We start from the raw sequence: 14,236 nt of genomic DNA on the forward strand, positions 1-14,236 counted from the left end.
GTAATATCCTTAAGCTCCTCACGCCATCGACGGGAATTGAACCTAGGACACTCCTTCCCCAGACATATGGTTGCGAAGCTAACCACGCAGACAATCCAGAAAATGAATACCACAACTGAAAAGAATAAATGCAGTCATTGCTGTTTGGAATTCTAACTTATTCTTTTACTCACTGATTCCAAAACCTAACGAGTTAAGCAACTACTAAATTTACTTCTGTAGGTATTGACCACATACAGTATTTCTATTGAAGAATGGTGAATGTGTAAATGGTTTCAGCAGGAAATCTTGCACACTTATTTACACGTGTTTAAATATACATGAATGATAGATGGTTTTGAAATAATGAGGACATATAACCACTGTTACTTGTCAGAAATCATATATATCTCTATTATGATGAAGGAAGAAGTTCAATATATGAATTTAATGACATGCATTTTTACTTCCTATGTCTTCAGTACTTTTTCCATACCTTGATATCAAAGACTTTATCATCTTCAATTGATAGTATCTGAAAAGTAAAAATTTGATAAATGAGTTATCAAAAGGCAAACAATAATTCTTTCTTATGATCAATACAAAATTACAAATACACATTGCTTACAAAAATGCAAGCACCAAAATGATTTGTTCAGTTACCAAACAACAATTTTCAAATTTATATTTGTACATACAAATATCAATATTTTAAGCAGTGGTTGGATTGACCATCATGGCTAAGGAGAATGGATGTCAATTTAATGTGGCAAAATGTAAGGTTATACATTTTGGGGTGAAAAGATTAGCAGCAGTTTACTACATTGGTGGAACTGTACTCCAGGAAATTGATGAGGCACGAGATTTAGGAGTGTTGGTGGATAAGGAGTTGAAGTTTAGGGGACACATTGCAAAAGTGGCCAAATCAGCTCATCAAATCACTTGATTGCTGAAGAATACGTTGACAAGCAGGTTATTGTTCCTCTGTATCGAGCCTTGATAAGACCCCATCTCGACTACTGTCCCAGATTTGGTCACCTTGGTTTCTTCTTGATGTGGAGGAGGTTGAGAGGATCCAGGGGCGAGTGACCAAGATAGCAGGTCTGTGGAGTGAACCTTATGAGAACAGGTTGAGGATTTGTGGGTTGCAAAAATTGGTTGATAGGCAGAGGAGGGGAGATATGATTGAGACATTCAAATTATTGAAGGGTTTCTTTAAAATTAATTCAGAAGATATTTTTGAGAACAGGGCTGGTTGTGGGAGGACTAGAGGACATCCATGGAAACTGGGCAAAAGTGTGATTAGTAAGGGTGTTAGAGTTGGGTTCTTTACTTTTAGAGTGGTGAATGAGTGGAATGGGTTGCCAGAGTCTGTGGTGGGTGCTGTGACAGTGAATGAGCTTAAGGCGAGTTATGATAGATACTGTATGAATGTCGAATAGTTGTGATGAATATGATTTGGGGCCTCCCTCGATGAGTCTAAGGACTCCCTGGAGTTGCGCGTAATAATAATAATAATAATAATAATAATAATTTAATCAAACAGACTGTTATTCCAAACTATCAGCTCTGATCACGAGAAACCTAAAAGGCAAAAGCCATCTTTTAAATATTTAAGTGTTTCTCATTGATGAATTCTTGAATGGTATACTATTACTATTATTACGGGCAAGTAAGGATCCTTTACTCATTGAGGGAGGGCCCCAAACATAAACTACCCAATATTTGTGCGGTATCTATCATACCTTGCTTTGAACTCATTCACAGTCATGACACCCACAATAGACTCTGGCAACCTATTTCAATCATTCACTACTCTCCAAGAAAAAAACCTAATTCTAACATCCTTGCTAACTACACCCTTACTCGGTTTCCATGGATGGCCACTAGTTCTCCCATCACCACAACTGTTCTGAAAAATTTCCTCTGAATTAATCTTTATAAAAACCTTTCAGTAATTTCTATGTTGCAATCATATCAAGCCTTTTCACCCTATCAACCAGTTTCTGTATCCCACAAATCTTAATGATAAGGTTCATTCAATAGATCTGCTACCATCTTGGACGCTTGCCTCTGGATCCTCTCCACCTCATCACCAAGAAACCCTGGTGCCCAGATCTGCATGCAGTAGTCAAGATGGGGTCTTATTAAGGCTCAATAAAGAGGAACAATAACCTGCTTGTCTCTGCTTGTTGTCAAAGTATTCTTCAGTAACTGAGTGATCTGATGTGCTGCTTTAGCCACTTTTGCTATGTGCCTCCTAAACTTTAACTCCCTATCCGCTAACACTCCCAATTCTCTAGGCTTCATTAAATTAATGAGTACAGTTCCACCAATGTGGTATACAGCTGGTAAATTTTTCAACCCAAAATACATAACCTTACACTTTGCCACATTAAACTTACATCCATTCTTTTTTTGCCCAGTCTGCCAATCTATCCAAATCATTCAAAATTTTGACATCATGTGTATTAACTATTGCTCTACCCAACTTCGCATCATCGGATGCTTTATACTAACTATCCCATTCTGGTTTGTTATCAGTGGTGCTAACATAGGCATATTACACATATTCTTACTCAACTGCCTCACTGATGTCTGCATATCCACTCAACAGCTCCCCCTCCCTCTCCACCACCAACCCTAAAAGCTCTAGTTTCCCTGATTCTGCACCTCCACTTTCAACAACACTTTTTACAATCTCCAAACACCTATCTATTCAGATGGAAACCATCCTTCTTGTATAAATCTGTTTGCCTGCAAAACTCACTCCATACATATCCACAAGCTATACACCACTCCTCCTGCATAACCTATGCATCAAGTCATTCACTATTATGGCCCTTCTACTCTGCTCTACTCTGTCATATCACGATAACAGACTCACTATCTTAACTCTCTCACTCTTTTCTTTTGCTAATTCCAGTATTTCTTTCATGTCCTCTCTTATGTCATACTTTTCTCTTTTTAAGCCATTCGTTCCAGGCGCTATAATCTTTTCTTTTACTATACCCTTTTGTGCTCTAATAGCCTCACTAACTTCAATAATTTTCGCATCAGGAAAGCAAGATTTTGTCAAACTCTTGTTGATCACACGTTTTATGAGTGACTCGCCATATAACACTCATTTCTTCATTTTTCTTTCTCTCTTGGTCAAGCCCTCATTTCTTTTATCTCACACTTCTTTCTTTCTGCTATCAGCTAACCCACTCACAAGACATTTCTGCATTCACTCCAGCTCCTGGTTTGCCCTGTGTATCACTCTACGCAACTGAGCTACCTCACTGCAGTCAACTCTTCATTCTTTACTTAAGTCATACTATTCTTTTGTTCAACACTTTTACTCTCTCTCAATCTTGTCACTTTCAATCCTATCTGGCACTACATCACACACATTTTCAATCATATTCTGAGTTCCATTCACTCCTTCAATCTCGTGACCTAAGGCAAACTTTTGATCCTCACTCTCATAGCATTTTTGGCACAATTTCCTACCACTGTCACTTTCAAGCCAAATTCAAGCTGCCTTCAGTAATGAGTACATTTTGAAGACATTGCACTGCACAAAGTCTCTTTGATTAAATTCTTTAAACAATGATGACTTGGATGTCATTATTCTGCTTTACATCAGTGCCATGTGCTATGCTATGTAACTTATCATGAAAAGACTAAATTAACAATATTTAAAACAAAACTTTTAACTTAAACTAATTAACTCCACAATACAGTCTAATTCTAACACAATTTTTTAACTGATATTGCTATTTTTTAAAACTAAACAAGTTAGCTTTCAAAGCTTTCCAAATACAGTTGTACCATGATATGCTACATGGCATCATCCAAATCATAATTATAAAAAAAAAACAGCCCAAAAGGTTTCAACTTGCATTGCAACTTAAGTAATCATAAATATCCATCAATTCATATTATGTTAGGAAAAAAGTTGATTTGAAGAGTAACTGTACTTGCTCTCTAACCAACAACATGAGCTATGCATTTAGTAGCATGGTGAATATTTTGGAAAGTTTTTACAAAGGATTCTTCTGAGATGGATAGCTGATTGGCTGTCAGATAGTTATCAGCAGGATGTGTATGGGGGAGTGGTATCCCAAAAGAGAAAAGTCATCAGCGGCATGTTATAGAGATCTTTTTTTTGGGACCATTATTGTTTAACTTGTATGTTAATCACATCACGACCAATTTAATTACAGATGTGCAGCTGTGTATGAATGATGCAAAATTGGGAAGAACTATTAGAAGTAGAACAGGTTTTGTGGCCTTTTTAGGTGGATTGCAATAGGCTATGTGAGTGGGCACATGACTAGAGCTACCAGTTTAATCTTGTAAGCGCAAGGTCTTAAAATCTGGTAGGCAGGGTCAAGATGCAGAGTATACAATTAGAGACATTTTGGAGGAAGTGGAAGAGATGAGCAATCTGGGAGTGAACGTGGACAGAGACTTCAAGTTTAGGGATAGCACTGCTAAAATTCTCAAATCACACCAAATTATGAAAACAATGTGGAGGACAATGACATACAAAAGCAAAGAGGTTATGGTTCCTTTGTGTAAGGCTTGCTTTAATCAGATCACATATGGAGTAGTGTGCAGATTTGGTCACCTGATTTTCAAGAGGATGAGTCTTGGTAAGGTTCCAGAGATGGTTTACTAAGTCAGTGTCAGGTCTATGGAATGATAGATATGAAGAGATTGAGGGAATGTAACTTGCAGAGCATTGTGAACAGGAGTGGGAAGATGATTAAGATATATATGAGGGTGGTCTGAAAAATTCTCGGCCTAACAAAGAAAAAACAATTTAGAATTTCAAAATTAATTTTATTTTTCAACATAATCCCCCTTAAGACTAATACATTTATTCCAGCAATGCTCCAGCACCATTATCCCATCCCTGTAGTGGTTCTCAGTAAGACCTGCAAAATACCCCTCTACAGCTGCAATCACCTCTTGATCTGAAGAAAAACACTGCCCAGTGAGAAAGAGTTTTAGTTTTGGGAAGAGAAAGCAGTCAGAGAGAGCCAAATCTGGAGAATGCAGTGGATGTTTCAACAATTCATAGTGCAGACTCCTTAACTTTCCCATTGCCAAAACACCTTTGTGGGCAGGTGCATTGTCCTGATGAAAGATGATTTTTTTCTTCTGCAAACCGGGTCTTGTCTCATGAATTTTTTCTTCGTCTAGTTAAAAGATCAGAATAATATTCCCTGGTTATTGTTTTACCCCTTTCATGATAATTAATAAACAAAATGCCTCTAGCATCCCAAAACACCAATGCCATGACCTTTCTTGATGATGGAACCGACTTTGTTTTCTTTGGTGCTGAACAACTGGCTTCTGTCCACTGTTTTGACTGCTGTTTGGATTCTGGTGTGCAATCGTGAATCCAAGTCTCATCCATAGTAATAAATTGACACACAAAATCAGTTTATTCTTGTTAAAATGCTCCAAGCACTGTTCAGAGATTTTCATGCGAGTGTGTTTTTGATCTGCTGTGAGCAAGTGCAGCACCCATCTTGCACAAAGCTTTTTCATTTGCAATTCTTCATGCAAAATATATCCTACACGTTCTTTTGAAATGCCTATAGTCTCAGCAATTTCAAGCACTTTGACTCGTGGGTCATCCAATACCATATCGTGCACTTGATCAATGATTTCTGTGTTGTTACTCTTTTTGGACACCCTTCACGTGGAACATCTTCAAGGCTGGTACAGCCATGTGAAAACTTGTCAGCCCATTTCTTAATTGTCGAAAATGAAAGAGAAGAGTGCTCAAACTTTTATGAACTTTGAATGAATTTCTTTTGATGTTAAACCTTCTTTTACAAAGAATTTTATAACTGCACGATACAATTTTATCCATTTCAAGGGATACAGACAACACTGTTGCTTCAGACAGCTGTATAAAACAAACTTCTTGATAGAATGACTTGCAATTTCACATGGATGCTTATGACAGATGTACCAACTTAGCAAAAAAAAAAAAAATCATGCTGATAATGTTGCCATCTATGGTTGAGGCCGAGAACTTTTCAGACCATCCTCATAAGATGCTGATGAGTTGATACCAGATTAATGTGGAAGAAATTTTTCACAGAGTAGAGTCAGACAAGGGTAGAACAAGAGGCCATTCCTGGTGTGGCTAGATGCATTTCGTTTTCAGTTTCCAAAATAGGGGTTCCTAGATAATCTAATCACTAAATCATCTGTGCATAAAGTGTTAAAAAAATCATTTTCAATCACGAGTCTCAAACTTATGCAAAATGTGGTAGTTTAGGTTACTGTTGAATTCATGATGAAAAAAGTTCAAAAGTCACCACCACTGAAACATTCAATCAAAAGAAGTAATATAACATTAATATATACAGAATAAGCAAAGTTTTTTTTAATTTATTTTTTATATTTATTTTATTTTTTTAAATTAGTGTGCAAAACTTGGCAACCCATGCCAACTGTCTGTATTTTCACAAGCCCTAACTCTTTTCTTTAAAATTTTTGAATTTTCAGAAAGCAAACATTTTTAACTGCTGCAAGAAAAGTCCTCAGAGATTCACCAAACTTTGTGTGATACTTTATGGGATTGTGCCCCAGCATATCCAACAATTGCCAGATGTGTGGCCAAGTTTAAAACTAGGCATTCTAAAACAACAGTTCCCCCAGGTCAGGAAAACCTTCCACAGTGATCACACCTGAAAACATCAATGCAGTGCATACCATGATCTTTGATGATACACGAATGCCAGCCAAAAACATTACAAAGACTCTGGGGATATCCAGGCAATGAGTTGGGGTCATTATGCCCCAACATCTTGACATGTAGAAGCTCTCCAAGAAGTGGATCCCCCAAATGTTTGAATACCGAGAATGTCTGCTGACATCTCAAGGGATTTTGGGTTGTGAGACTGTTTGGTGCAACTGTTTGGCTTATATTGTGACTGTTGATGAAACATGGCTTCATCACCATGACCAAAGACCAAACAACAGTCACTAGAGTGGAGACACAAAGGTTCTCCACAGCCAAAGAACTTCCGAATCCAAATGTCAACAGGCAACGTTCTTGCCATTGTCTTTTGGGATATCAATGATGTACCTCAAAAAAGGTGCAACTGTTACAGAAACACGATAAAGAGCCAAGAAGCTATTTTTCTGGCGGCGTAAATTAAGTTAAGGGGATAATAAATCCCTCATTGTTTTAAAGCTGGATACGAAACTCAGAGATCAAAATCTAAGAGTTTCATGCCGAAGAACTATCAACGAGTTCAAGCGTAAGTCATCACCTGAGTAGTACAACACTAGGGCAACTTGTTGCAAAGGTGGAGCAAGTTCCATCACTATTCTTAATATTTTCTCATAATGTATAATGCAGCTCCTAGGAGATGTATTACTGTTTTATATTATGAGGAGAGGTCACTACCCAGACTGATTTGAACTTTTATTAAGGTCTCAGCAGTAAGTAGGTAGCCCTGGAACACCAAGGTTTAAGTGAACCGAACTTACATATACTCCTACTAACGAATTGACGGACCGGCGTACCCATATATAATTTATGCCACTGGAAAAATAGCCTCTTTGCTCTTTATCGTAGTAATAATAATATATGGGTACACCGGTCTGGCAATTCGTTAGTAGGGATATATGTAAGTTTGGTTCATTTAAACCTTAGTATTCCAGGTCTACCTACTCACTGATGAGACCTCAATAAAGGTCGAAACCGGTCTGGGTAGTGACCTCTCCTCATAATGTAAAACAGTAATACATCTCCTAGGAGCTGTGCTTTACATTATGAGAAAATATTAAGGATAGTGACAGAGCTTGCTCTACCTTTGCAACGAGTTGCCCTAGTGTTGTACTACCCAGGTGATGACTTACGCGTGGACTCATGTCGATAGTTCTTCGGCATGAAACTCTTAGATTTCGATCTCCGAGTTTCGTATCCTGCTTTAAAATAATAAGAGATTTATTATCCCATTAACTTAATGTTACAGAAACAGTTTATTCAACAGCACTGAAGGAAAAACGCCATGGGAAACTGAGAAAAGGCATGTTGCTTTTGCAAAACAACACAGTTGCTCACACTGCTCATGAAAGCCAACAGACAATACACAACTTGGGCTTTCAATTTCTGTCTCACCACTCTATTTGCCAGACCTGGCCCATCTGACTATTTCCCATTCCCAAATTTAAAGAAACACTTGAAAGGAACAAAATTTACTACACAAGATAAAGTCATATCTGCAGATGAGGACTGGTTTGTGCAACAAGGGAAAGACTTTTTTTTTCCCTCAGAGGATTGCAAATGATGCAGCAGCATTGTAACAAGTGTATAACACTTCGTGGGGAATATGTAGAATAATGTGCAAGTTACATGGTTCTACCTTAATTCCTACACGGTGATTATCAGAACTTTTCAGCACACTGTCATAATTTTCTCCTTACCTTGTTTTTCTCATTTCTTCACATGATCTAGATTCTTACTTCAGAACAACTGCTTCTTTCTCTTCTCAGGTCTGCTAATCCCTTGAAACTTCTGCAACTTTTCAATATCAAGCTTTGTTCAATGAAGGATAACATGCAAGCATGCTATTTCCTTATTTAGGGCAACTTTGTTCTCCTGTATTTCCACCACAATATATTCAACATAGTCCCAACATCTTTACCATTCTCCAGTCTACTGTCAATACTGTCAACTCTACTAACACTTGCTTTGTTATCTCCATCCCACTGGCACTTACTCTTAAAACACTCTTAATGGACAGTTGCTCAGAAATTTCGCTCTCCTTCCATATATCCTTTAACTTTTGCAATTTCTCACACTGCACTGTACAAAATCAAGTAAATTTGGATCGCACAACAATGACACCTTTGCAATCATTGCCCCACCATGCACTAGTGCCATGCTGCCAATATCATATTTAAACAAAAAATACAAAGTTTATTTACAAACTAAACAACTCAATCAATCACACACCTGCGTAAAATAAAAACTACAAACTACAAGGTAATTTACTATTAATTATTATACAGCATTGATGCATAAAATTTGAATTTAGCATTATAGTATTTACATATTAACAAAATTACAGCAGGGTGATACAAATATACAAGATCAAGGCCCATGGTAATACATAATTGGTCACATTTAACCTAATGAATAATATATATGTATAAAAGTTAAGTTAGGCACAAAAAAAAAGTATTTACATATAAACAAATTTATGGTCAAATGTGATTGTACAAATTAATTCTTTCTAAAAAATTAAAAACATCGTGAAATTTGCCTGAGTCTGCTAGCATTTCCCCAAGTGTATATGGCTTGGTTAGATAGGTAAAAATTTCATTCCTCTCTCATGTAAATTTTTGACAATCTACCAGAATATGATGAATAGTAAGATGTGTGTTGCATTTTTCACATACGGGAGGGTCATCAGCTCTCAGTAAATGAGAATGCGTAAGGTTACTGTGACCAATGCAGAGCCTAGCAAGGACAACCTCCTCCCTTCTCTTTGTACGTTGACTTGAATGCCAGTGTTTAATTTCAGATTTAATGTTATATAATTTGTTTGTTGATGTTTCTTACCATGTTAACTCCCACTGAGCAATTAGCTTTGATCTTATAAGTTGTCTGTAGTCTGTATATGGAACTGTCAAATAGTATGTGGAGAAGGTATGGGCTGATTTAGCAGCTGCATCTGCAGCCTCATTTCCTTTGATTCTGATGTGGCTGGGAATCCAGCAGAACTGAACATCGAAATTAAGGATTTTCATTTTGTGAAGCAGGTGTAGCACTTCATAAAGTACTGGATGAGGATTATACACAGGAGAGGAGATAGCCTGTAAAGAGCTCAATGAGTCTGTATAAATTATACCCTAAAAGTGCAAGCTGAATGGCACGTTACTCTGCTGTATAATTACTGCAGTCTGGTGGGATCTGATTTGAGATAATAATGTCAGGAAACATAGCAGCACAGCCAACATAGGTGTTAGTTCTTGAACCATCAGTATAGATGGGTAAGAAATCAGCGCGTGCTGCTCTGTGTGCATTAAACAATTGTAGGTAAAAGGATGATGGGGTATAAGATTTCTGTAGCTGACAAAGTGAGAGGTTGCAGGATGGTGTGCAAACCTGCCATGGAGGAATGTTGTTATGTTTAGTGTAGCTAATGTCAACATTTATACTAACAGCTTGCACAGTTTCTTTAATACGCATACCAAAAGGATTTGTAGCAGTTTCATGTGTGTGATATTGAGCTTCCCAATGCAGAGGGAAGATACTATTCTATGTAGGGTGATCTGGGAGAGATTTTATTTTTAGGGTAATTAAGAGAAAACTGTTTCCGTCAAAGTGATAGAGCCAGTTCATTTGCTTCTACATAGAGACTTGGAGTGGGTGAGGTGCGAAAGGCACCAGTAGCTATCCATATACCCTGATGATGGATGGAATCCAGTCATCATAGGTTACTCTGTCTTGCCGAACCATAGACTTGGGATCCATAAACCAGCTTTGAACTTTGAACGTATAAGTGCACAATAAAAATGGAACAATGAAGCTCGATCAGCACCCCACCCAGTAGAGGAAAAAGTGTGAACGATGTTCAAAGTTCTTTTGCACTTGTCTCTTAGTTGATGAATGTGTGCTAGAAATGTGAGTTTTCTTGTGAGTTGTCAAAGATGAGTCCTAAGAACTTGGTTTCTGTAGTTACTAGAATAACAGTAGGTCCCATTCTTAGTTCAGGATCTGGGTGATGAGTGCATTTTCAACAGAAGCGTACATAGACACTTTTTTCTGTTGAAAACCTAAACGCATTATTAAGAGCCCACAGGGAGACATGATCAATTGCTTGCTGAAGTTGTCTTTCAATTACCCTCATGTTACGTGAGTGACAGTAAATTGTGAAGTTGTCAACATATAGAGCATTGTCTACAGTGGGAAGAAGCTGTTCAATAATTGAGTTGATTTTAATAGCAAAAAGGGTTACACTTAAGACAGAGCCTTGGGGAACACCTTGTTCTTGAAGATATGGTCGAGATAGTGTACTTCCCACTCTGACTTGGAAAGTTTGCCTGGATAGAAAGTTTTTAATAAATATAGGGAGGTGTCCTTTGAGACCTAGGTTATAGAGGTCATTTAGTATGCCATATCTCCAGGTTGTGTCATAAACTTTTTCCATGTCAAAAAAAAAAAAAACAGAGACAAGATGTTCTCGTTTCAGAAATGCATCTCTTATACAAGTTTCTAACCGAACTAAATGGTCTAAAGTTGATCGATGTCTATGGAAACCACATTGTGTATTGGAAAGAAGACTGTTGCTTTCTAAATACCAGAGAAGTCTGGCATTAACCATTTTCTCTAGTATCTTACAAAGACAGCTGGTCAGAGCAATGGGTCGATAATTATTTGCTTGTGTTGGATCTTTTCCTGGTTTTGGGATAGCAATGGCAATTGACTTATGCCAAGAATTTGGAAACTCTTCCTCTGCAAGTATTCTATTGTATAATAAGAGAAGAAGATCCACAGAAGATGATGGTAGATGTTTTATCATTTCATAATGGATGTCATCATGTCCTAGTGCACTACGGTGAGATTGTAGGAGAGCTCTTTTTAGTTCCTCCTTGACAAATGGCTGATTATATGGCTGAAGAATGTTGGTAGAAAAATTAAGTCTTTGGTTCTCTTGCTGCTTTTTCAGTATTAAAAATTCTGGAGAATATGAAGCTGTTGCTGAGATTTTAGCAAACGTTTCTCCCAAAGTATCTGCAATAGCTTTGGGATCAGCAAGAACACTTCCATTATAGTCTAAGGTGGACAAACAATGTGTACTACATCTGCCTTTCATTTTCGGATTTTATCCCATACAATTTTTGGACTGGTCATTTGATATTAATTGATGTAGTAAATTGGATCCATGATTGTTTTTTGCCTCTGACGTCTTACAAAATGTGCTTTGGCTCAAGCACGCTGGAAAGTTATTAAATTTGATGTGGTGGGGTATCTATGTTGATATCTATGTGGTGGGCTCTGTGTTGATCCTTTTTGGCTGCCTGACATTCTGGGGTTCCACCAAGGCTTTGGATAGACTGAAAATTGAGATGATGTTTTTGGGATGGAGGTTGTTGCTGCCTGGACAACGCATTCTGTATATTTTACAGCTTCATTGATAGGTGTTTGACTGATGGCATCAGCATTAAATTTTGCAAGATGAGAGAAAGTGTTTCAGTCAGCCTGGTCCATTTTCCATATAGGAATCCGTGTGGGTGAACATGGTTCCTGTGAATACATTGTACAAAGAACAGGAAAGTGATCACTTCCATATATGTTCTCTTCAACGTCCCACATGAGCAGTGGAAGAATGAAGAGAACATATATGGTAACTTGTTTTGGTAAAATACTTATAAGCTCTGTGTTACTTAACCTTGCTATTTCTAAGCCTGGCTCCCACTGATGAAACCTCAATAAAGGTCGAAACCGGTCTGGGTAGTAGCCCCTTGCCATTAATGCATAGCATCATACATCTCCTCAAGGAGATGTGCTTTGCATTAATGGTAAATATTAAGAATAGTGATCAGAGCTATTTGAACCCATGCTTTGCTAGCAAAATATGGTATTTGTGTATCATCTATCTTAGGCATGCAATTTCTGAGTTTGACCATGGGGCACCTGTTCGTGGTGGAGTGGACCTCCCATTGATGGTACTGGCGCTTTTCATTCTTCCTCTTTTTTCTTTGCTTTTCTTCCCATATTCTTTGCTCTACTTCTCCTGAGTCTTTTTCACTATCCTTTTTCCAGACCACCATCACTGGGATCCAATGCCCTGCTATCATGTTTGCAGTGCGGTACGACCTGTGGACATCCGGAAAGGGGGATCCTGGTAGTCTTGCACTACTTTGGCCCCTGCGTCGGCAAGATGGGTGGTCCTGGATGGCCCAGCAAGGGCCAACGGTGTTGCAATAAGTCTCTTTCCCCATGGTCCGGGGTCGGGATCCTAGACCTGCTGTAGTGCCAGTATAGCTACCCAGTTCTGAGTGCAGTCTTTGCTTGCCAGGTAGTGGGCGTCCATGTGTGGTTCCGTGGTGGGTGGCGAGCTCTGGCGCCGAATTAAAAATACCTTAAATATGAATTCTTCATCCTTAAATGTTTCAGGGACCCTAACAAAGTCCCAACCAAGTACTGATAATATAAACACAGCATATGGAAACAGAAGTAAGAAACAAAAGATAACCGATACTAACATAAATGTACCAACCTTTTTAATCATTCATGCAACAGGTGAAAAACCAATTGGGAAAATGTCACCCTTCTTTATCCAAAAAGATTTAGAAGGACTGGCAGGACCTCCCAAAACTGTCAAGAAATTGCGTTCTGGTGATATCCTTGCGGAAACAATGTGCAATCAACATTCCAAGAAACTACTGAGAGCAACGACAATGGATGGAATACAAATTGCAGTAACAAGTAACACCTCACAGAACACTCAATTCCAGTAGAGGAGTGATATCAGAATGGGATCTCCTTGATGTTCCTGATGAGGAGATATGTTCAGAGCTTAAAGATCAAGGAGTGACGGGTGTGAAACGCATCCTAATATGCATGGATGGTCACCTGGTCTCAACCAAGAACATCATCCTTACTTTTGATACATCTAGGGCTCCACATCTTGTAAAAGCAGGATATCTCAGCTGTCCTGTTAGAACAAACATGGGCAACCTTTCCTATCCGTGGGATAACAGTATGTCATGACAAACGATTATTCTCGAAGTCTTTTTTTCTTTTCAAGACATATTATGCTTGCAACATCCAGCAGATATTCTTTGATAAATTCTCCTTCACCAAATGACTTAGAATGCTTAGCGATTTTTTCGCTTACCACGAAGCTGGCTTTGACAATGCTGTGGTGCTGCATTCTTTGCTTGTTGAACATTTGCTGCTGGGTATCCAAGTTCTTCAACTTCTGTATTTCATCTTTTCGTAGTTGTCCATCAATTTTTTGGTGATCCGTATGTCTCGAAGTAAAGTGTCTCTTCAAGTTGTATTCTTTGTTGACGGATACGGATTCGTTGCACAGCAAACATACAGGCAAACCTTTATTCAGAATAAAATAATAATCCTCTGTCCAGTTGTCTTGAAATTGACGATTCTCTGCATCTACTTTTCTTTTTTTTGCAATAACCCCTGACATTGTCCCAAATTTATAAGCGATATTCAGAACTGTCAAACAAAACTGTCCTACACCGCAGGCACTGAACAGAA

At 38.2% G+C, this 14,236-nt stretch overlaps 1 protein-coding gene across 10 annotated transcripts in view; it reads right to left on the reverse strand.

Moving 5' to 3' along the window:
* LOC150104358 (intermembrane lipid transfer protein VPS13A-like) overlaps positions 1–14,236 on the reverse strand; it is a 2,072,875-nt gene that overhangs the window by 1,098,479 nt on the left and 960,160 nt on the right. For all 10 annotated transcript variants that reach the window (XM_090396324.1, XM_090396319.1, XM_090396320.1 and 7 more), the window contains one exon: positions 476–514. In XM_090396324.1, the coding sequence (XP_090252450.1) occupies positions 476–514 (39 nt within the window). The remainder of the gene's footprint in view (positions 1–475; positions 515–14,236) is intronic.

Source organism: Typopeltis vanoorti, chromosome 8 (assembly GCF_054136105.1).
Source record: "Typopeltis vanoorti isolate ZY-2024b chromosome 8, IOZ_Tvanoo_1.0, whole genome shotgun sequence".
NCBI classification, from domain to species: Eukaryota; Metazoa; Arthropoda; class Arachnida; order Uropygi; family Thelyphonidae; genus Typopeltis; species Typopeltis vanoorti.